Source organism: Arachis stenosperma, chromosome 5 (genome assembly GCF_014773155.1).
Source record: "Arachis stenosperma cultivar V10309 chromosome 5, arast.V10309.gnm1.PFL2, whole genome shotgun sequence".
In the NCBI taxonomy this organism is placed as follows: Eukaryota; Viridiplantae; Streptophyta; class Magnoliopsida; order Fabales; family Fabaceae; genus Arachis; species Arachis stenosperma.
Window position 1 is genome coordinate 10,879,955 of NC_080381.1, and position 25,735 is coordinate 10,905,689.

At 32.7% G+C, this 25,735-nt stretch overlaps 2 protein-coding genes across 3 annotated transcripts; one reads left to right on the forward strand and one right to left on the reverse strand.

Annotated features, from left to right (window-relative positions):
• Positions 1-7,876: 7,876 nt before the first annotated feature.
• LOC130980068 (NEDD8-conjugating enzyme Ubc12) lies at positions 7,877-11,050 on the forward strand. 2 transcript variants are annotated; one of them, XM_057903680.1, is made up of 6 exons: positions 7,877-8,106; positions 8,924-9,036; positions 9,931-10,039; positions 10,256-10,334; positions 10,477-10,593; positions 10,673-11,050. In XM_057903680.1, exons 2-6 carry the CDS (start codon positions 8,928-8,930, stop codon positions 10,808-10,810), a joined length of 552 nt encoding a protein of 183 aa, XP_057759663.1. In that variant the 5' UTR covers positions 7,877-8,106; positions 8,924-8,927; the 3' UTR covers positions 10,811-11,050. The 2 variants fall into 2 exon arrangements, with proteins under 2 accessions (XP_057759663.1, XP_057759662.1); XM_057903679.1 differs by having other exon boundaries at positions 7,961-8,221.
• On the reverse strand, positions 10,749-15,065 carry LOC130980067 (uncharacterized). The gene is made up of 4 exons (XM_057903678.1): positions 14,573-15,065; positions 12,826-13,449; positions 12,493-12,668; positions 10,749-12,353 (listed from the first exon to the last, which is right to left on the reverse strand). Exons 1-4 carry the CDS (start codon positions 14,653-14,655, stop codon positions 11,752-11,754), a joined length of 1,485 nt encoding a protein of 494 aa, XP_057759661.1. The 5' UTR covers positions 14,656-15,065; the 3' UTR covers positions 10,749-11,751.
• Positions 15,066-25,735: the final 10,670 nt, after the last annotated feature.

The window sequence follows — 25,735 nt, forward strand, 5'->3', positions numbered from 1 at the left end:
AGGACCGTGACATCAACCCACAGAGAAAGAACATCTACGGAAGCCATTTCTTTTCTTAAAAAGGGTGACAAAAACCTACAAAGGAAAAGAAAAGAAAAATAAAAAACACGGTCTCTAAAGGGAGGGAATACAGAACTAAAGCCCACAAACCAACCTATCTATCTACAAATAAAAGCATGCAAATATAAGGCATGTTACGAAAGAAAGCTAACCTTTATCCAAAAATGAAGGTTGGAAGAAGCAGAAGTCTCCAAAACACAAGAGCGCAGCACGAACGAAGGAAGAGGAAATTTGAAAAATCGCAGAAACGAAAAAATGAAAGAGAGGGAAAGTATTTATAAACATGCTAAGGGGCATAATGGTAAAAGCGGGGCAGTCATTAATGAGAATGCACCGTTACCAAGACCTACGCACATCCCTAACGGACACGACGCTTGATTAGACGTAACTGTCAGAACCATAAGGACACGGAAAGTCACGTCGGTTTCAAACCATCACGTCGGTCCGCCGACAAGTCGGCTACGACCCCGAGCAGAATACTCGAACCCAAATCTTGAAAAAATTGGGCTCGAGTAGGGGCACTGTTCATACCCTGGCCTAATAATAAAGGCCCGGGATCAAGCAAAAGACCTAATCCAAAGGGTTGGGCCCCACCAGTACCAACCTTCATCCCATGAAGTCGGTACTCACCACGACTTGTTCTAAAGAAGTCGGGCACGAGGGTTAGCTGGCGGATAAGCACTCATTCAAATGAGTAACTGCCCCTAGAATCTCTCTAACCACTTCTACGAGCCATATCCCAACCTCCCTAATACAAGCTAAGAGTGGTATATATATATATATATATATATATATATATATATATATATATATATATATATATATATATATATATAAGCATAACATTATTTCCATTTGAAATTTCCATTGTATTTATTTTTCTAGTTTAACCTTTTATGTTCCAAGTCCACATTTATTTTTTTTCTAATGTGATCAGTGATTATAATGTTAATTTTATATTGTTTCAACCTTCAAGAGTTATATTGACTACCTCCCGAAGCTATGCTTGTTTTTTCCATTTAACCACCAGTTTATGAAAATATAATATTTTTCCATGTTTAAAACTATTTATTCATGTTTTTTAATTGTCATCATCTTTTATTTTTCAATTGATACGTGAATATATTGAACAATTTTAATTAACATTTTGTTCTATTTAACTTTTTTAATTAACTATCTATAATCCTTAGGAGTTTATGTTAAAAAAAAAAACATATAGACCGAATAAATAATGCTAAATAACTAAGTGATAAAAGGCGGCAAAAAAAACGCCAATAAATAGACAAGGATAGAACATGGAATTGGAGGAGTATCCATCTCAATGGAATCGATTGGCCAATAATTGATCTTCCTGCCTAACAACATTTGTCATCATCTACGAGACTACGACTGTGCTTTAATAAAATTTTGGGTAATAGTTAAAGTAATTTTTGAAAGATTTTTTTTAATTTATCTAATTGAATTAGTTTTTTAAACTATAAATTAATTAATTTGTCATCCCGTCATTTTAGTAATAATTTCTATTAATAATTAATGATGTAAAATATTAATTAATAATATATATAATATTTGATATTACATATATTTATAAAAATATACTAATTTTTTTTATTTCATAAAATCTAGTCTTAATATCATTTAAAAGAGACTAAAATAATAAATTTTTATTAATATATCTAATCAGAATCTAATTAAACATTTTAAATATTATATATATTATTTATTAATATTTTATATCATTAATTTTTTACATAAATTATTAGTGAAATAATAGAAAAATAAACAAATTTTAAAAAAATATATTTTTTTAGAAATTAATTTAGCTCTGTTGACCCGTAAAACCATGGACCAGTATAATGCATGTACTATACGTTTTGTTCATTCCAAGCATGTTTTGCAATTTACGAGACCAGAAAGTTTGATTTGTTTAACTAGAAACTAGTTAGAAGACTGTGATCCACGTAACCATAGTATACTAGTACTTTAAAGTTTAAATTTACTAGCACATCTATAATAATATATAATAGAAACACAGAAAGTTTAATATTCAAATTTTTTTATTTTATCTCTATTTTTATAATCTAAAATTACGTACTCAGATATGTATTCACATTTTGTAAATTTAGCGTTAATCCACGAAAAAATTATGTAAACACTTTATTTAAAAAAAAATAAAACAAAATAATATAATAATAACAGTAAAATAATAATAATAATTATATATGTAAAATAATAATAAAAAAATAATAGTGTATGATATAATAAAATAATATAATTAAAATAAAAATTAATAACTTTAAAATAATAATAAAATTGAATATAATTAAATAAGTTTAATATAAGATTAAAGAAATAATTTTTTTATCTATTAAAATAATACATAAAATAAAGTAAATTTTGAATATAAATTTTTAAATTTATTTTAAATTAATTAAGATTGAAAAATAAATAAATTTAATATATAAATAACTAATTTATAAATAATATTAATAAATTTTTATCTTAAATTTATTATGCCGCATGATAATAATATAATTTTTTTATTTTTTTAATTTAAATTTATTTATTTTATATTTTTTACAAATATTAAATAACTTAAAATATTTTATTTTTTATAATTTATTTTTTAATTATTAATATTAAATTTATAATTTTAAAAATAAAAATATAAATTTTTTTTACTTCAATAAAAAATGACTGAAATGTCATTGAGGAGCCTATGGTTACAAATAATTATTTTATTAAAATAATAACTACTAATTTAAAAAGCTGATCAGATCCGATAATGTAAACAAACTCAAGAAGTTAAATTTGGCATAAAGCCAACCTCCTCCAAACATCTGGCTTCATATTACGATTTACGAGTTATATAAATTATGACGAAGTGATAAATTTTTTATAGTACATTCAAAATAGATTATATAATCATTTCTCTTTTTTATAAATATATTTAATATATCAAAAATATTATATACATACAAAAACTAAATTAAATATGTGTATATAAATATATATGTTATTTAATTTATGTTTATTATAATATATATTTTATATAAATAATTAATTTAATGATTAATTTTTTATAAATAACATATATCTTTTCTATTTTTGTTAGACAAATATTCTATTAAAAAAGAGTACATATCCATAAACAAAATTATTGTGTGTATATAAAAAATTAACCACAATATATTTATATATAAATATATATTGTTTAATTTATTTTTAATATATATTTATATTTTAATATATTTTTTGATTGATTTAGGAGCTGTTTTTTTTTGTTTTTTTACACTAGTATAATTGATCCATAAAATCCAACCCCATGAGATAAATTTTTGTCTCTAACAAAACTAATAAATTAGTCTTCAATTATAAAATAAACAATAAATTAATCACTTGCTTCTTTATACTCTAAACAATTATTTTTAAATTTAAAGGCTAACTTTTGTTTTCAAAAATAATGGAGAGTTGAGATCAGACTACTTGATCTCCTATGTTGTTGTATGTTAGGAATTAATTTCTTTGTACTTTCTTACAAAATATATTAGATAATAATATTTTTTAACATTAATTTTAAATTAATATTAGTCAATATCCGTTAGCAATTAACATTTTCTCTTTTCAACCATTCTTAAAAAATTGTTTATACTTTACACTCTTTAATTAACGGTCATCACTTAATCTATAAAATGCTCTCTTTATCATTTCTCTTATCTTCTTTTTATATAAGTTCGGATATCACAATGAAAATATTATATTGAATAGCTGAAAAAATATTTTTTTAAATAAATAAAATAAATATTTTATTTACCAAATTAAATATTTTATAGCGTTTTTGTCGAGAAGTATGGTATCTTTTATTTCGTTTACAGTATAAACAAAATAATACTATATGTATTTTATTTACACTATAAACGGGATAAGATATGAAATAAAATATGTGTATATTTCATTTACAGTGTAAACGAAATATGTGAATAATTATAATGTTTACAATGTAAATGATATATATAACGACAAATTTTCAGTAGCTATAAAATAATGTGTAATTCTTTGTATTCTTCACAAATATTTCAATACTTTTTTCTTCCGAAAATAAGCCAAAATGTCTAGTAGTAGTAGATATTTGGTTGTAAATGTGTATTCCAATTGCCATATGAGAAATAGTGATAATGGGGTGATATTTAAGTGTGAGAATCTCATTCTATTGCGTACCCGACAAGTAAGTTCTTTGTCCGAGTTGAAGAGTCTGATTTTTAGTAGTGTTGGTGGTAGTGGGGGAAAACAAATCGGAAGTGTGGGGTATAGGTTGCTAGCACCGATGGGAAATCGAATTTTTTTGTTTCATCTGTTTTGGCTCCATGGCGACGAGTACGTGCGCTTGATATTTGACATCCATGGAAGAATCATAGCAAACAAGTGATGGGATTTTGTGCAGAGGTTTGTGATGTCAGTGACGATAGATCTGGCAGTCGGACTTTGTGTAGGATGACCTACCTCTCGCACCACCACCGCTACACGCTGCTTGTCCAGTAAAAAACATGGACGTTGACGATAAGGATTCGGACGAGGAGTTCAGTCGGTTGATGTCCGCATCGTGATTATCGGCGTACGCCATAATCTTGAAATAATTCAAAAATTTGATTAGAAAAGGGTAAAGGTGAGAGAAAAGTTGAACAAATAGATGTCACAAGCTAAGGTACTGTGGACAAAATGCATATATATAGACCTTCTTCAATCTTATCTCATTTACAGTGTAAATGAAATAATACTATATGTATCTCGTTTACACTATAAATAAAGTAAGAGAGTTACACACTACGTATACAAACGTGATACAGCCACATTGTCTCATACCTTATCTCATTTACAGTATAAATAAGATATATGTAATATTATTTTATTTACACTATAAATAAAATAAAAAATGATATATTTTTATCAAAAGATTACAAATTATTTATTTTGATAAATAAAATATTTATTTTATTTATTTAAAAAATTCTAAAACACTCTCTAAGAATAAGTTTATAATTTATAATTTTTACCGGAGATTTGAAAATACACCCTACTTTTTCTCTATTTATTTTGCGGTGCTCATCTACCTCGACTTTTAGCATAAATTACTATTTCAATTCTATCTATAAAAATTTAATATATTAATAAAAAAATTATATTCATAAAAGATGGTTATGATGGATAGAATTATTTATATTTTAAAAAATACCAAAATTAAAAAATGACTTCTCTTAAATTCAATATCTAATTCTTATTCGCTAACTCTTCACTATCACTTCACTTCATTAGAAGCCACTATCTAACTATTGTCCAACCCTACACCCCGCAATCTCACCATCATCACTACAATCTCATTCACTATAAAAAAAATATTGAATATTGTTAGATTTAATGTTATATATTAGCGACGATTTTATCGATAAATTTGGTAATAAATTTATTAAGTCAAATTATTACCAATAGATTACTTTTTTGACAGTAAATTTACTAGTAATAATTAAAAGAAAAAGAAAAATAAGCACGAGTACTGTCAGATTTACCAGCATATTTATCTGTCGGTGAGTCCAATTAGTGAAACACTGTGTTTTAGTAACGTACAATGCGTCACTGTCGCATTTATTCAATGATAAACATGTCCTAAATTCAAAACGTGCATCCTCTTCCTCATTTTGAAACACACAACCTCTCTCTCTCTCTGCCCCCCAAACCTCTTCCACTGGCCCCGGCCTCCACCAACAGCATCACAAAACTGAGTGGACACAACCGGAACTCCTTGTGTCGTGTGAATCACTATGTTGTCATCCTTCCTCTCTTTATTATCCTATTACTTTTTTACATTTTTAATTGAAAGAAATCATAAATGTAGCCCTGTCGGCCAATCACCGCCATGCTATCCATACTGGCACTAAGTCGGAAAATTCCTCTATGCCACCACTCTCGGAGGTGATTTGGAGACGTTTTGAATTTAAGGTATGTTTACTGTCGGATTTATTGGCAGATAAATTCAACGGTAATGCATTACTCATTAACAAATCCTCGTCGTTCGGTCCTCGATCGCTGCTGGATCTCGCCGCCAGATCTCGTCGCTGCTCCTCTCCCTTGCTCGACGTCGATGCCAACAGATCCGAGAGGGTGGATGTCGCGCACTGCTCGCCATTTTTGCTGCTCCTCCTTGCTCAGTCGTCGGTCGTTGCTGCTCCTAGCCTGCAGTTTCTTCTCCTCACCGTTTTTGTTATTTTTGTTGTTGAATTTGTTTGATTTTTGGATTTTATTAATTACATTGATTTCTGATTATGCTCCTCGCTGTTTGTTGATTTTGTTAATTTCTGCTGATTATGTTTCTAATTTCATTATATTTCTGGTTGCTCTGCTTCTGGTTCTGGTTCGGCTTCTGGTTGCTTGTGTTTCTGGTTCTGGTTGCTTGTGCTTCTGGTTCTGATTTTGCTTCTAATTCAATTTTATTCTGCTCCTGCTTCTGGTTGTTTGTGCTTTGGTTTTGGTTTTGATTCTAATTCCATTATTTCTGTTTCTGCTTTTGGTTATTTTTTTTAATGTTTATTACATTGTTGGATTGTTGTTGTTATTGATGCTTCGATGAAGATGATGGTGGTGGTGGGTTCTAGTTCACCTTCAGCTTCAGCTCTATTTCTGGGTGATTTTGGGAAGAAGGGAGAAGGGTATTTTTGTCTGAAAAATAATTTTAAAACTAAATTAAACCTTTGAGACTATTTTGTAGCGAAAAAAAAGTCAGGGACGAAATAAATTTTCAGCCCCTACCTAAGGGACCAAAATCATACTTAACCCTATTATATATTATAAGCTTTAGAAATGTCGTGGCACTTTGTTATTCTTTACTTTACGGCTAGAGGTAAGACTTAGGGTAACGAGGTGTCACAGGTAGGGTGTAGGGGTGTGCATGGTCCAGGCCAGCTCGAAGATCCGGCTCAAACCTAAATACTTTAGGGGCTAATTTGGTGTGATTTCACTGGGTTTAAGGTTGGATAAGGGTCTCAAAAATAGATTGGGTTTAGGTCAAGGCAAACCCAACTTCACTCGGCCTATATGTACTCTAAGGGGACTAAAAAAACTATATATGTTTTAAATTAATTATAATATTATGTTATATTAATTATAAGCTTATTATTTTGTTTGTAATCACACTTGTTGAATTAGAAAATAGATTAAAGAATCATGAAAATTAGAATTTATAGACAAATTAAAGTTCAAATATGGATATTAACTTTTCGATAACAATTCTGTTTTTTTCTTCTTTATAAATAAGTGCATCATAATTTTTTGTATAAAATTTATCGTGACCCAAATTTCACCGGTTTAGACCCAGTTTTAGTGTAACCCAAAAATAGTAAAATTTCACCGGGTCTAAGATTAGATAAGAATTTACTGACCAAAAAAAGTAAAAATTTTAAAATTAGACTCAATTATTATTTAAGATCAAATCCAAATTAAAATCAACAATTTCATCCTTCTCATATATACCCCTGATAAAGTAGACGGTGAAGAATTAGAAACCGAAAATTTGGTATTTTGTTAAGTTTGCAGGAGATATTTAAAAATTTTGGTTAATATTTTGGGATTTAGATAATTTTATCTATTAAAAATAATCTTTTTATAAAAGTCAATTTTTTTAGTAGATTTGTTAGCATATTAAATTTATAAATATTCTATTTATAATTATAATTATGAATAAAAATTTATTGTTGAATATATTCGCCCTTTATTTTTATAATATAAATTATAAAACAAAGTTGTGCGTGTAGAAAAAGCAACATATTCATTCTAAAAAAATAAATAATAATAAAAAAGGGCTAATGCACATTGATGATGAAAAATTGAAGACGCACCCAAATAATGAAGCCTTTTTGTGGGGCGAAAGAAAGAAAGAGATAATAGAGACTTAAAAAGGTTACTACTAATTGGATTTGTGCAGATACATAAAACGAGACTCAGCTGCGGAAATCCCCACCCAAACCCGAACCCACCTCTCTGCGCTCTTTCATCAAACAGGTTCCTTTCATACAAATCTTGTTCCTCCATCACCTTCTTCTTCTTCTCCCCACCTTTCAATTATTCATCCCCTCGATTTTCTGCAACTTGTCTCTTCTTCCTTCATTTCAGATTTGTGCGTAGATTCCCCGATCCCCGCCTTACGTTTTTTATTTTTTAGGGTTTTTTCGTATTCTTATCTCTTAATTGCTTCGCCATAATTTAGTTACCATTTTGATTGAAAGGGACTTCTTTGTTGTTATTTTACAATATCAAGCATGTTACTTTCGTCTTTGATGCTAGTTTACAAACACCGTAATTTGCAATTATTTTGTTATCAGATCACAGTTGCCTTTTAATTGAACAGCATCTGCTGACAGTTCATTATTTGAATATTTTTTTTATGCGTAATCTATTGCAAATGAACAGAAGAAGAAAGCGGTAGTTGCTGGTAGGATTGCGGAGCTTAAGACTATGTTTGCAAATTAATGATAATAATAAAAAGAACTTTATTTTTCCTCTGGGTGACTCAGATTTTTATGCTATAAAAGTTCTGATCATGTTCATATTGCAAGTCTAAGCCTTTCATAGAGATGGAGACAATTACTCGGGGGATTGATTCTCGATAGATAATTATGAAGTCAAAAGCATAAAATAGTTGGTTCCTCTGGTAGTTTTGATCAGACTCAGTGTAGGCAGACTTACCTGCTTGCTGTCCCTTTTTTTTTCTCTGATGGAAATTGTTTTTTTTTTTTTTTCCTGTGATTGTTAATAATTTCATAATTTGCTGGTCTATTATTTAATTTTTGTGATTCTAGAGTTGATTTCCTTCTTGTAGGACTATGATCAAGCTTTTTAAAGTAAAGGAAAAGCAGAGAGAACTTGCAGAAAATGCAAGTGGTGGAGCACCCGTGAAGAAGCAAAGCGCCGGCGAGTTGCGCCTTCACAAAGGTTTCCTGTCTTTTTCATCTTTCAAGTTGGATTTTTTTTTTTGCCTGTTTTTTGTCATGGCCAAATTCGTGTGCGACTGCACTTTCGATCTACCCTAAACCCACACACTTTATTTAATCTACCCCTTTCAAGCAAAGGACGGAGGAAATGAGGGGAACAAAGTGTTCTACTTCTATTGTTTACTGTTTAGCTTGATCTGATGTAGATTCTGAGCTGTAAAATTTAATGACTAAAAGGTTCTTGGATAACTTAGTAACATGAATTTGTCAAAGAATTTTGTTGGGGATTGGCTTCTTGGGGCATGAAGGAGTGTTGTAGATAAGGCGAGCTAGAATAGATTTCTTGAGTGTCATGATGGTTTATTTTTAGAGAACAGAAGTTGAAAGATTCTAATTTAGTGTTTCATCCACAAGATAATCTGAGTTTATATAGGATGAAAATGAAAAGCATGGTTAACTAAAATAGTTGCCATTTGATTTAATGATTTTGGCTAAGCTCTGCATTTATTATAAAAAAAAAACACTTTGTTTATTAAGGGTATTGCAACGAATAATGAATATCTGGCATCTTGTTGCATTTTTGCTCTTAGTTGTACTGCCTTAGTTTTGCTTCTGCATTAGTTGTGCAGCAAAATGTTCTTAACTATTGCTACTATTTGCCAACAATGATTTACTTCTGACATTGACGTATTTTTTAATATTGAAATATAGTCAGTAATCAACAATGTAAAATACGAATGAGTTATGAGCTCACTAATTAAATTGTGATATCATTTCAAAGTGTGTCTTAGTTGCTGGTCCTGATATATTATTGTTCCAGATATTTGTTGAACAAGTTTTTTCCTATGTTATTTTGTTATAGAAATTTTTGTCACACTACTCATGCATGTTTCAGATATAAGTGAGCTGAATCTTCCAAAATCTTGTACCATACAATTCCCCAATGGCAAAGATGACTTGATGAACTTTGAAGTTACAATTCGACCTGATGATGGTTATTACTTGTAAGGAAGTTTCTGTTATTGGCACATTATTTTAAACTCGACAAAACAGATTCTTGCTGACGGCTTTGATTTTCCTCCGGCTTGTTCTTATTTTATTTTGTTATTTTTAATGCTAAATAAAATGTATAATTCATTGTGATTTTTTTTCCATTTCTCCAAAATGAAAACAGAATAAAATCCTCAATATTCTCCACTATTTTTGTTTTGTTGTTGCAGAGGTGGTATATTTTTGTTTTCCTTCCAAGTATCTCCCATATATCCGCATGAAGCACCAAAGGTTAAGTGCAAGACAAAGGTAGGATGGACTTGATTTTTGTTTATATTGTATTTCAATCTTCATATTGTACATAGTAGTTTTGGTTGTGGTCTATATTTGTAGTTATCCTATTCTATTTCAGCTTCAGAAACTGATTTATTACTTTATCTTTTATATGAAGGTTTACCATCCAAATATTGATTTGGAAGGAAATGTTTGTCTTAACATCTTAAGAGAAGATTGGAAACCTGTCCTCAATATAAACACGGTTATTTATGGCTTGTATCATCTATTCACGGTATGGCTATAGTTATGTCCTCTTTGGGTTTTATTATCTTTGTAAAGTTTAGACTATAATCTCTATAACTTGTGAGCAGGAACCAAACTATGAGGATCCACTGAATCACGATGCTGCTGCTATGTTGAGAGAGAACCCAAAATTGTTTGAATCTAATGTGAGGAGGGCCATGGCTGGTGGATATGTGGGGCAAACCTTTTTCCCACGCTGTATCTAGACTGAAGCTCGACGCCTGTTAAAATTTACTATCAATGCTTTGAAGGCCCATGGTTTGTAAAATTGATTCTAAAATTGGGATTTTCCTTTCATCAGTCTGTTATTTTCCTTGCAAAGACCACCAAGCGCATCTTAAAGCCAAACAGATGGAATGCTATTGTAACTTCTGTGCGTTAATTGAGTGTTGACAATGAAATGTTATTCTAAAGGGGACCAAGCAGAAAATGGGTTCGGTGATCAATACTTGTCTCTTATCTCCCTTGCATTTTCTGTTTGATTTATTGTTTACTATTTTCCTTGTCTCTCCATCTGCGTAGCATATCCCGAAAGGGCTCAGAAGCCTTTTATGGGTGTGAAATGTGAAGTATATCTAATACATAAACAAGGTGAATAGATGTGAAATTCCCTAAAATCATGCAGCTATTAAGCTGAATACAATGAAATTTCTTTTTGAGGTTTTTGTCGATAGGCCGAGTGAAGTTATTAATTTCAGCAGTGACCAAAACATAAAAGTATAATTGTGTATACAGAGTGCAAAAACACAGGAGGATAACACAATGATATTATCAATTAACAGTGACCACAAGTTACATATCCTCAATTTGGTATGGTGTTAGCTAAAGAACCTATTGAAAATTTCTGATCAGTTCAAGCCATAATTGCCATCGCAAGAATATTATAAGCGCCGGAACAAATTTCTGATCCTCCCAGCCAGATTTGTCATCTCAAGAGTGAAGGAGTTCCTTCATCAGTAAGAAGCCTCCAATATAAAAGGACAAATGATGTCATTATATTGTTTGGAGATGGTTTCAGCTTCCAAATGTTGAGTTACTGCAAAAGGTGATAGCGTTGATTTAAAGTCCAATTGAGACACCGCAAGTCTCAAAAACAGTGGACAGTTTCACATGATCAACCAATATTAACTATACAACCAGTTGACTCTCAAATCATCATCTCCTGCTCTTTCAAAGCGACCATTCTAGCATTTTCGCGGTCCCGCTTGAATATGTAGTAGAGTGGTGTGTAGCACAAACAGCACAATCCAAATGGAATTGCCATCATTGAAAGAAGACCCTTGGACAAAGCCAGAGCCTCCGGTGAAGATCCTTTAATAGGATCAACAGACTTTGCATTGTAGCCAAATATTTTCTCAGATAGAATTCCAACCAGTGGAGCCGCAACCGAGGAAAACGAGCCTTCGAAAGCTCGATCAAATGCATAAATCATGGTCCTATGTTTGACGGGGACTACCTCAGCAAACATAGGGGCATTTGCAGCCGAACCGTTCCAGCTTATAGTTAGACCCATCAGAAACAGGGTGACAGAAAAGGTGAGGTAACTACTTACAGACTGAGGGATCACCTTAAGGAGAAACCATGAGAATGGAATGCCCATAAAGGCGCTGAACTGCGCACACATGATTCGACCAGAATGAGGGTACACTTGTGACAGTTGATCAGCTATTGATCCACCCATGAAGGACCCCATTGCACATCCAATAGCAAAAAGGCTGAGGAGTGTTGCTGAACTGTTATTATCAAACCCTGCACATTGAACCAATTCATCACATGACAAGGAGTACTGATAAAGGTTGAAATATTTGTACAGCTTATTACTTTATCAGTTAACTTGATACAACAAAAAATATAACTTTGGAATGTTGTAATAGAGACTCAAGCTCACCAATTAGTTCGAACCACATTGTGAAGAACACCATGGCAGTCCATGGTAGTGACCCAATAATGCCCTGTAACACAATGATTTGAAATGTTTGCACTTTGATCACAGCTTTTGTGGCAGCACAAGAGTCCATCCATATTGATGCTGCACTTGCATTGCCTTTATAGATACCTTCATCCCTGATGAAAACACAGATCAGATTTAACAATAATTATACATGAAATGGATATAAAGCATTTAGTTGAGTCACGAGGATGAAAACAATACTAAAGGTAATTAGGAGGTTAAAATGCTAGAAAAGATTGCCAAATGTGAGAGTTATATGAAGTCATTTACCTATCTAAACTGTCAGTAGCATCATGAATGGTGGTAGATCTTTTTCTTGGATCAACCACATAAAGTAAAACAAGGAGTCCAATCGATGCACTCAAGGTTGCCATCAAAACAAAAGCACATCGCCACCCTTGTATCCCCCAAAACTGCTTCCCAGCCATGACTGTGGCCAAAACACCGCCTCCTATGCCTCCTAAGTTACCAATAAGGCTTAATAATCCAAATCCAGTTCCCCTCACACCATCCTTGTAGCTATCAGCAATGAAAGACTGTAGTGCTGGAATCACTATTGCCAAACCAAAGCCATTTATAGCTCTCCAGAATGCAACCTGCATAAAATCGTGGCAAGCGGCAACGGCTGCTGTAGATAAAGCCCAGCAAAAAGTTCCCATTGCAAGAATTACAGGGCGATCATAGTTTAGAACAAGTATTCCAGCCAAGGGGGATGATAGTCCTTGAACAAAGTTCCTTATGAATGTGAGGTAACCCAAATCAGATGGTCCGGCATTAAATGCTTCGCTAACTTCCTTGTAGACAGATGGAAGAAGATTTTCATCGGCTTTCTCCATGATAGCGGCCAGGTTGATAAGAATGAGCGAGAGAGACACACCGAAAATCTGTGTTGTCCTGTCAAAGAAAAAACACATGGCAAGGCCAATATAAAATACCACAAATGAGGCATAGCTGCAAATCACTATTTCAGATTATGCAAAGTTAGATGAAGAATGACGCTATGCCATTTTAAGAATGATATTTGTTACTCTACATCATCATCCGATACACTGTTTTATTACAGCAAAAGTCCATGTTAAGAATGATGTCTGTTCTTCCCATTTAAGAACATGCAAGAGACTGTTGAGCTAGCTATTAAATTTTTAACAATTATATTGGTGTTTCTAACAGAACTTTTTTTTCATATACAAGCACTACCTACATTACACTCTTTAGGTGCAATTGTTCCTAATGCAGGATCCTTGTGCACTACACTGTCCCTCTTATATATATGTACTGTGTTTCCATGTCAGGAAACCTCATGACAAGAAAATTAGTACAAAATTTGAGTGCTGCAGACTTATATAAAACTCTACTCCAGAATTCTAAAGCATATGAAAGCATTCCTTTGTTATTATGCTAAAGAGGAACCTAGCTTTCCAATCTATGAATATTCACGATTACAAGTTTGCGGTTATCTTGTTCATGGTTAACTTTTGTCATAAGCCTATCAAAACCAAAGCTAAGGAAAGAAGAACTCTTATGTTATTGAACAAACAGGGTCCCTAGCCAGAGAGTAGTCATCGGTGCACAAATTACACCATCTATTAAAATGATCCTCATGTATCTCAGATCTGCTTATGGTACATAAAAAAAGGAAAACTGCAGCTAGAGAAAGTGTTAATCCTTAAGAACTGAAGGAAATGGTTGATGAAGTTTACTTTTACATTCAGGTTCTATACCTTTCCAATATATGAATGAATCCGATTCCATAATTACTGTAAAATAAAATCCGCGTTGTGTTTGGGAAAATGGAAGTGTTCTGGACATAGTATAATTTAAATAAAAGTAGAAAGTCAAAGCATAAATATCATAGATTATATTCCAAATAAATTAGAGATAGCTTCAACAAGTATATCCTGGAATCAGGGATTCGTCTATCCAATCTCCATTTTCTATTATTCTTTTTCCATATGAAATGAAATCAACATCTCATCGAAAATAAACTCCGAGAGAGAGAGAGGGAGGGAAAACTCACTTCATGATTTGAGAATGTTTGAGACTGGGAATGCGAGATTTGGATGGAGAAAGAGCGCTATGTCTTTGGGTCCGAATATGCATCAGATTGAATTTGACGAATGAAAACGGCAAGTCAACGTGTAATTAAGAACACGAATCGGATCTCACGCTCTTCGGTTTCAACTCCTTTCCCAAATACTATTACTAAATTTGAAACCACCAACACCAACAAACTTAACTGAACAAATACTTTCTCTTTATTTTATTTTAAAACAGTAACATAGGCACTGCCACAATATTATTGTTATCTCCGAACCGAACTAAAAAGACGAGCGAAAGATACGAAGGATAAATCAAACTGTCTCAATAGTGAAGCCAATCACACCTATCCTCTTAGACTCTGCCACTTCTACTGTGATTTTAATTCAACTTTGATTTTCATTACTTCTAATTTGACTCTCGAGTCATACGTGGAACCCGTTGCCTACGCTAGCGTTTTCCTCCAAAATTTGTATAATTTCTAACTTGAATTCCCAATATATGTTAATATTATTTATTTCAGGAAGCTACAGATGTACAAGGAATTATATGATATGATGGTATTGCTGCGGAGGAAGCCAACTGAGCCAATCAGAGTATAAGACTCGCTCTATATTTTTTTTCGTCTAATATAATATGAAAAAATCTAAGAAACCAACTAAAGTTATAGAGACTTTTTGAACACTTTTTAATTTAGAGTGATTGGGAGAATTGTGTAGGACGCAGTTATGGAATGTATAGATATTTTAGGTAATTGTGGCGTTAGTAATAAAAATTGGACCGTTCGATTTTTAGGAATACAAATAGGAGGGTTTGATTATCTTCGCTAAAATTTAAATTTTCTCTTCTATACTAATCAGACTGTCCGATTAGTAGGCTTAATTTTTTTTACGTCTTCATCTCTTATTTCAAAAAGAGCTATCCCACATTCATATTTATAGGGGTGGCAAACGGGCCTAAACCTATTGGGCCGGCCTGCGTAACCCGCCAAAAAAGATGGGTTGGGCTGAAAAATTGAGACCGCCAAATAGTAAAAGCCCGCTTAACTCGCATCGCTTAAACCACGAGCTTTGGTGGACTTTGGCGGGGCGGGGCAGACTTTCCCACCGAGCTTAGTATTTTTTAGCAAGGGGGTATTTTTACAATTTTTTTACCAAAATTCAACTTCTCCCAACCCAACTTACAAGAGAATAAAGATGAAAATTGAGTATTTTTTATTATGTTTATTTTGTTTTAGAGACAATATTTATAATTATGTTTTGGATTATGTTTATTTTGCTTTAGGAACAATATTTATAATTATATTTTGGATGAAAACTTGGTTTATAATTATGTTTATTAGATATTTATAATTACAAAGACTTTAATGTTTGTGAATATAAAAATTATAATTTGTTTATACTTTTAGAAATAATTATAATAGTTAAAAGTAAAAAATAGAAGAGATTTTTTTATGCTTTTATATATATTATTTAATAGTTAAAAAAAAAGATATTTAGCGGGTTTGGCCTGCCGGCCCGCCAGCCCGCCATTAGGCGGGGCGGGCTGAAATTTTGGGACCGTCTCACTAAGCGGGACGGGACGAGGTGGACTTCCCCGTTTACCACCCCTACATATTTAGTACCTACATTCTCCATAATAACGTAGAGCACACACACTTCTCATATCCAAGAAAAATTAACCCTTTTTGAAAGTACAATTTTTGTATTTTACTTTTGGTAAATAAAAAATTATATGTTTATATTTACAGCTTTTAAAATATAAGAATGTTTTTATAAATATTTAAAGTGAAATTTTTAAAAGATAATTTATATTTATTAAAATTAAAAAATTTAATATAATTTTATATTAATTAATATCTAAATTTAATTTTTATGCTAATGTTATTATAATATTTTTAAAATTTAAAAATTATTTTATTAAACATATTTATTGTTATTTGTATTTATTAAAAATTATTTTTAATTAATTTATCAAATATAAATATTACAACTTAAAAAAATTATATTTTAAAAGTTAGTTTTATAAATTATTTTTATAAAATAAAAGTTTTATTAAATCAAGTCGTATTTTAACGAAATTAGTCTCTTTTTTTTGTATTGTTGAAATTAGTCTCTATTTTTTTTTTTCTCCTTTGCAACAGAACATCTATTTGGGCCTTTTGTGGCTTTTTCTTCAGAGTGTCCCTTTTATCTTTCCAAACTGTTAAATAGAATAAATGGGCCTAGCAAGCCCAGTATTACGTGGGCAAGCAGGAACCCTTACAATACGTATATTTGTATATCACGCCACCTATTACTATGAGTCTATGAGCAACACATTCCAGTGTGCACTTTCAGTAGTCACCATGCCAAATTAACTCGAATGCAACTCCAATATCTCTTGGTACTTGAAGCATCAACCTACCTTTTAATATTTTATGGCGTTTTCTGTTAACTCAAGGTTTTGGTAAGAAGCTGCCGAGAGGCTAGCCACCTTCGATTTTGGATCATCATATATATTCTTTTATGAAAAATGTTTAGGCCATAAATTTAGTCGCCAAAATAATGTGATGTAATTGGTTACTTTTAGATAAACAAGTGAACTTTATGAGTTGTTTTATTCCAGTTACCACCATGCATTATAGATTAAATTCTGGTTTCGATTATATAATATGATATACCGTTACATTTTTTTTTCTTATTTCCAAGTGCACTTTTTTTTTTCGTTCAAGCTAAAATTACGATGGTAATAATTGGGGTATTCTCTGACCAAATAAGAATTAAAAACGAACAAAAATTATGAATATAAATATAACGTTAAGAGTATTGACATGGGGATGTTTAGATGAATAAAATTAGACACATTATTATATCTTATTGGGTCGTTTTAAAACTCCAATATGTTAATCCGATTTAGAATAATCTTGCTCTCTAATGATATGAGTTTTCCTTTCTTTATTCTTACTCAATTAATAGGCTTTTGTTAAAAACATTAAATTCGCGATCCATATACAAAAATCTCGTCCATAACTAAATTATCATTTGTTTCCACGGTTCCACCAGAATGCTGTACCAATCGTGCTACTAGGAATGTACAAATTATAATCAGTCTTTCTTTAATTGAAATTGAAAAGTCCTTCCTCGGTGCACTAAGACATGACGTATAATATAGAGATGTGTCCTTATTAGCTAATGGAGTAGTTGGCTTTTTTTAATGTTAAATGCTTCACGTGAAACTGGGTCAAATGATGTTGTTTGTTTCCATTAGAAAATTAGTGTCTTCCCGTAATGGACTTGGAAATGTTCCCAATCGCTCATCAAGTCTCTTTCTAGCAAGAGATAATTATCTCTCCTTGAGCCTTGTAAGCCCCAAAGAAATAGAAAATAATGTGTATTGACCTAATCCTACTTGTACCGAGAGCATGGACCCTGGAATTTAATGGGACGACTGAAAAACACGTGGATTAGGATTAGCTGTTGCCACTACTTATTTGGGTATTTGTTGCGGTGGTAATCTCAATGCTATTTAAACATAGACCAAAATGAAATATACTAAACTATTGTTTTTTTTTTAGAATTTAATTTCGATGTATTCTTTTAGCTTATTTGTATTTGCAATTTTAACTAAATGTGTTTTCTAATTATGTTTCCAAGGACTCAATCGATCTATTGTCTGTAGGGGGGGAGTATGGACCCCACCCCCACGTGCTCTCTTCCGCCATTGAAGACACTACTAGTACTACCATGCACCATCCCTTGTCCGTTTCATAAACATAGAAAAAGAAAGAGAGAAAGAAAAAGGTGCTAATAACTTAATTTCCAAATATAAATATTTAACAGTACCCCACTCATTCGGATTTAAATATATGATCAGTCACTCAATAGAACGTGGATGGAAACATTTATTTATTTTCAATAGGATAGAGCTATGAGTATTATATTTCAGAGTACATGGGTGCACGTGGCTGTGGCGCCCACATCGACGCATGTGGTCCCATCCAACGCACGTGTGCAAAGTATCGGTCCCTTCTTATCGGTTTTGCTTCAATCCCTGGCTAGCTGTCATACTCTTATCTCCACGCTCTCCTTATTTTTTTCTTTTATTCAAAATTTACAATTAACAATTTAACAATTTAAATTAATTTTTAAAAAACATGTCAGATAAAGATTTTAAGTTAACAAGTTTTCAGGAATTTTATTATGGTTATTAAAAAATTAATAAACAACATAATAAATATTTAAACTTTGTAAATGTTTTATGATTTTTTTTAATTAGTAGCCTTTTCTTAACAAAATCTATATTTTAATTACCACTATTTTTTTAGTTATCAAATTAGTTTAAACGTCATATTTTTAGCTGAAAAATGATATAGCTTACCTTTTGAAATAACTAATTAATATGAGAATTTTAATATTTTTATTTATTTTTAGGATACATCACTTTTTTGAAGTCTTTGACTATCAATATTATTTGTCTTATTTTGACTTTTATTTTAAAATTGTTCTTGTATAAATTAATCTCACTTAAAATTGCTTCTTCTCTTTCTATTTATTAGATGCAAGTGACTCTTTTTTCTATTTCGATTTGTCAAAAGATTAATTCTGTGCTTAGACAATTCTTGTGGAAGAAAAAGGTGAGGGAGCGTTGCTTAAATTTGGTCAAGTAGAGCAAAGTTGTCACTCCAAGAAAATATGGAGGTTTGGAAATTAGAGATACCCAATGTGTAAATTTTGCTTTACTCGAAAAGCTTGTTTGGGAATTATTACATAATAAAGATAAGCTTTGGGTAAGAATTATGTTGGCAAAATATTTATCTGGGAGTTCTTGCTTTTCACCTAATTTTTCTAATAATGTTTCAAGCACTTGGCGAGCGATTTATAAGATAATAGAAAAGCTTTGTGATGGTTTTGATTGGTGTACAGGTAGGATGTCTCAATCTTTTTGGTATCATGCTTGGCGACCATGTGGAACGCTAGCTCCTTTGGTTCTTTTTGTGCACATTTCTGATTCTCACTTGAAGTTAGAAGATGTCTGGCACCATAGGTATTGACGGTGGGATATTCTTTGCACAATGATCCCGGAAGAAGTTAAACTTGATTTGATGCTCTTTGATCCTATTAAGAAGGCAGAAGATAAAACAGGTTGGTTTTGGACAAACTCAAATACTCTCACCTACTCGACTAAAAGCGGGTATGAATGGCTATTGAAGAAGAAATTTGGCTGGAATGATAATGAAAATTGGCTTTAGCTTTGGCGCTTGAGAATATCGGAGAAGATAAAGTGTCTGCTCTGGTTTTATCTCAACAACGGAGTTTCCACAGCTAGTTACCGGTTTCAAAGAGGTCTTTCTACTTCTGATTTTTGTCAGAGATGTTATCTTGTTCTAGAAGATATTAACCACTGCTTTAGAACTTGCCAAAAAGCTCGTCAGATTTGGATTAGTTTAAATTTGGGAATGACCGCTGAGGACTCTAGTTTGGATTTTGTATCTTGGATTCGTTCTAACCTCAACAAAAATGGGTTTTTCTTTGCAGCGGCCTTTTGGTGGATTTGGAGAGATAGGAACAATGACATCTTCCACCAAGATGATCCATGGAGTAAGGAGAAAATTGTTCACTTAGTTAAACATGCTGCTCGAGATTTCTCTAATGTTGTTATCAACCAAAAACATATTATTCCTTCTTCTTTGAAATATAACTGGGAACCACCTCCAATGAATGTCTGTAAAGTGAACTGCGATGCAAGCGTTTTTGAAAATGAGCAATTAGCTGGCTTTGGATGTATTATTAGAGACAGCATGGGAATTTAGATAAAAGGTTGTTCTGCCAGTATACCTCTTTCTAGTGTTCTCTGTTGTGAGTTTCATGCTATTTGGAGAGTGTTGGGAATAAGAAATATGACCACAATCCAATCAATCATGTGTCAAATAATTTGTTATTATTATTATATTAAAATGTTAATATAATAAGGTCCTTGATTAAATTATAAAAGATTTATCTCTCAATATTATGATCACTATCACAATGATAAATCTTTAAATTTAATCAAGGACCTTATTATATTAACATTTTAATATAATAATAATAACAAATTATTTGACACATGATTGATTGGATTGTGGTCATATTTCTTATTCCCAACAGAGAGGGCTTGTTATGACTTGGAATTGCGAGTGCAAAGAGGTCATATGTGAAACCAATAATCTTGATGTGTTTCTTCTTGTTTCGCGAGGTACAACCAGCATGATTAGGAATGACTCTGATCTGCTTGACAAAATCAAAGAGATGCTCCAGTGCAATTGGACAGCTACTTTAGTGCTCATCCAACGAACAACAAACAGAGCGGCTGATTTAATGGCTATGACTGCTGTTTTAAACAAGCAGGTGTATCTAGAGTGGTTACTGCCTGACATTATTATTAGAGAGGAGTACTACTCTTTTTCTTAGGTCTTTTTTCTTTGTGTTATGTTCAGTCACAAAAAAAAATCTCACTTAAAACGATTTAGTATATCATAGTAAATCATTTGAAGTTTAACCGATTAACCATATCACTATGTAAATCGGTCTTCGTCAAAATAGTTTAGTGAGTGATAAAGAATTTGACATAATTATATTTTACATTACACCGATTTAGCATGAGAAAAATTGCTGCAAATTTCGGTTTTATTAAACCGATTTACTAGAAACATGACTTCTATATAAATCAATTTGACTTGTATTGATTTACCATGAGATACGGTTATATAATTCGATTTTATTCACTTATTTATCATTCTAACTTTTTCACTCTAACGTTTTTGACAGAATTCGACTGGTCACGTATGAAAAGTGTTCATAATGAAAAATAACGATGAAAGGAATCGTCTATATTGATTGAATGGTGTCACTCATGTTACTCGACGTATACACAAACATGTTAGTGTTTACAATTTCTATTGATTTCATATTAGAATAAAAATTAATTCTTAACGTATTTATTTTACAATGATTGTGATTGTGTTGATGTAATTATAGATAGGACTAAATAGAGTAGACTTTTGTAGTATATATTGTACAAAGCTATTAGTTGGGATAAATTTTTTATAAATAAGAGTGAATTTGTCTTATATTAGTTTAGAATTGCTATAGATGTTGTCCACTTTAAATTAGAATTTGTAATTAAATTAGCATTTATCACAAATTATAATAGTTTTTAAATTTTATGGTTGAATGAAACAAATTTTTATAGTCTGAATGATTGTTGTGTAATTTGAGTAGTTACGTATAGTATATTGATTGTGAAAATACTGCTATGTAATGTAGTTGACTTGTTGTATTAAGATCATTAGGAAACAACAAGGTATGACTCTTTACAACCGTATCATTCTCTACTTGGAGACTGCTGGACTGTACCACGTAGCTAGGCTTAATGACCATTGGTTTAAACTCAATGAACCCCTAATTAGGACTTCTATTGAATGGTGGCATCCTCAGATGCACACACTTCATATGTCGTTCGGTAAATGTACTATCATACAATAGGATGTGGCCTACCAGTTTAAGCATCTAATTGATGATGAATATGTCAGTGGATGCCTCACAGATTTTAAGTAGCACATTTCCAGTGGGATACCACCATAAGTTTGATTCCCTGCGGAGTCAACAAATTCACTATTGCCTACACATGGTTTCAAGAGAGATTTACATTGCTCTTTCCTGATACAAGTGAGGATACTGTTAGGGTGTATGTTTGATCATACATCATGATGTTATTGTCCTTTTAACTATTTAGGGACAAGTTTGGAGCATGATCGCACACTAGGTGGTTGCCTTATGTAGCTAGACTTGAAGAGTTGGAAAGATACAATTTGGGGTTTGCTATCTTTCATAATTGTATCGATGCATGTGCCGGCAAGCTAACTGAAATGTCGTATAGCTTGCTGGTTCACTGTAGCTACTTCAATCGTGAATATTTTAGCAGTTTTTTACTATGAGGCTATATGATTATGATACATTAATGTGATCATTGACATTTAGGTAATTATTTCAGTAATATTGTATTTAATTATGTGTATATATCAAATTTGTGCAAGATTTAAAATTTTATATATAAAATTGTAGGTGATCAAGATATAGTGCAAGTATTGACCAAAGAGATTCAAGAGGCAATCAGACAAAGTTGAGGCTTGATTTGCTGTAGGCTGCTGATGTGAGTCTTAAAATTTATTGTATTATATTATTAAAATGTGTCATTATTTTAAACTTATATATGTAAGTGTTTTATCTTTTTTTTTTTATATAGTTTAGGTGGATGACATACACTACACTTCAAGTGGCAAAGGTTGTGCACAGTACACCCAGAGATACTAGAGGACATATATCATATGTTATTGAGAGTGATAACATCCTTGATATACTTTACTATAGTGGTCGGCGTAGTCGTGTTAGGACACAAGCCACTGACCATGAATATTAATTGCTGAGAATAAATGGGGTGGTAGTGAAGGTAGAAGCGGGGATCAAGACAGACGTGGTGGAGCTCGTGGCGGATGACGTTCTCAGAGAGGTAGAGGTGCATGTGGAGGTGGTGAACATGACATGAGCAATAATGGCAGTAGAGATCATAGAGGTGGAGATGATATAGGTAGTAATAGAGGTGGAGATGGCATGGGTGGTGATGTAGGTGGAGGTGAAATCTTTAAGGCAGGGTCTAGCAATCAAGTGGCCAGTGACGATGGGGGTGAATTCTTATCTAGCCCGATCCAGTTGATGTTTTCGTGGCTTGGTAATCCATGGAACATCGAGCAGCAATTTGAGAGTTATGCATTCCTAAATGAGATTGCTGTAATGTTATAAGATAATGGTCTGGCGACAATTATTGCAAGCCATGTATGGATGAGGCTATACCACAGTTCAACGTAGACCTCAATGAGCCTCCCATTGGTTCTTATGATGGCATTTTCGGATTAGGCGGGACACCACCTTCAGCATTTGTCAGAATACCTTTGCCACATCACTATTCTGCAGACCGCACAGATACAGACACATATGTAGAGGATGAGATCTCTATTGCCCAACGAGTAGGGGTAGCAAACGGGCTAGCCTGCCCTGTCCCTTAGTGAGGCGGCCCCGAAATTCTACCCTATCCTGCCTAACGGCGAGTTGGTGGGATAAACCTGCCAATTCTTTTTTTAATTATTAAACCATTAAATATTAAACAATATATATAATTTTACAACCATTTCAACAAACTTATAATTTCTAAAGACATAAAAAAATTATAATTTTTAAATTCACAAACATTAAAGTCTTTATAATTCTAAATATCTAATAAACATAATTATCAACCGAGTTTTTTGAAACAAAATAATAAAACCAACACTGTCCAAAGCATATAATTAAACATCTTCAAGTCTCTAGTCAATCATACATAAAACATAATCCAAATTATAACCTAAACAAAAAAAAATGATGGGTCTGCCGGGCAAACACTCCCCGCCGAAACCCGCCAAAACCCACGGATTAGGTAGTGCATGTTAGGCAGACATTTTTATTAGAGTGCCGCTAGGGAGACAATGAGGTATCTATACAATATATACAATTGATTGTTTATTTGGCCCAATATGTATTAGTAATGCAAATTAAACATCATTATTCCTAATTTTTAGTTGTTTGTTCAGTTTTGTGATATCTATCTCTAATTTATCCCAAATTCTTTCACATTAATCATTCATCACCCACTGTTACTTTACCGCCTAAAAAACCCCATCGTTTGTTCAGCAGAAAAACTTCCTTTTCTCTGCTGCCCCGCCGTGTGCGCAACAACCTGCATCCCACTGCTCTGTTTCTGCGCGACTTTTAGCTTCTGTTCTTGCTGACCAGAACTGTTGCGCTCCGCCTCCTCGCACCAACGCCCTCGCCGGAAGAACCTCCGTCACTCCTCACGCGGCCGAACATCGTGACCCGCAACTGTTAGCATCGCCGACGTGAGTTGCAACCCTGAACCCCGTGCTCGTGTCATCCCAGTGCTAGCCTACTGTCTGAGTTTTGTTGAATTACTCGAAGAATAAACATCCATGAAAACTGAGAAAGGGAACATTCAAAATCATACAAAAACGAACATGCAATGTGAATATTTTAAAATTTTGATAGTTAGATAAATCATAACCAGCAATCATCGTTTATAACTAAGCACCCAAGAATAACCATCCACGTTCACAGAAAAAGTGAACATCCAGCGACGGAAAGAAGGCACAAACTGGTTGAGACGGTGGCGCTAGACGTCCGGGTTGCTGCGGTGCCCCGAGCTCGACTCACACAATATGCGCATTCTCCCTACGTACGATGGCCTATGCGGACGACGGTGTCAGTTGGAAGAGGGTCGGCGCAATATCCGATGGCGGTTGGTAACCATAGCGGCACTGTATCGACTTTTGCTTCGAAGAGAGAGTGAGAGAAGAAGTTCACACCATATTGAGAGGGGAAGATAATCCTAATTTGATTCCATAACTAACGGGATTCATGATTTGATTCAAATTTTAAATTGGAAACTATTCAAAATTAATTAATTGCCATAACTAACAGGAATCATGATTTGATTCAAATTTTAAATTAGAAACTACTCAAAATTAATTAATTGCCTTTAATTTAATTCTAACTTCAACTTAACCCCATTGTACACATTGTATAAAACATACATTGGTTCCTCATACTTTTCCTTTTTATTATGACGACATCAAATTTCTAACCCGATATGGCAGATTTTACCTTGTTTGCCACCCCTACTAGCAGGTTAAAAAGATCGTTCGTCCTCCAGATTATGGCACTAGTGGACACAAGGGTTGTTGGGGTCGATCTAGAGATGTCGAGTATTAGGTGTTAAACCTTAAACCCTATCATGGCAGGCTCTTTGTCCTCGTTATGATTTTGCATAACATCTTCTTTCAAATCTACATCTACAATTTCTACAGTAGGGATGATATTATAAGTATTCGACATCAAAATCACAAGTTTACTAAGCATATATATGATTTTTTTTTATGTCACAACCATTGTTATTATCGTAGTTTAAATCAACAGCGAATGATGAGAATACTACCAATATTACATCTAATGTAACCACAAGTTTTAAAGTAGAAATTCTACTCAAAGCAACAGTTTTAAAATTTGGAGCTAATCCTCTA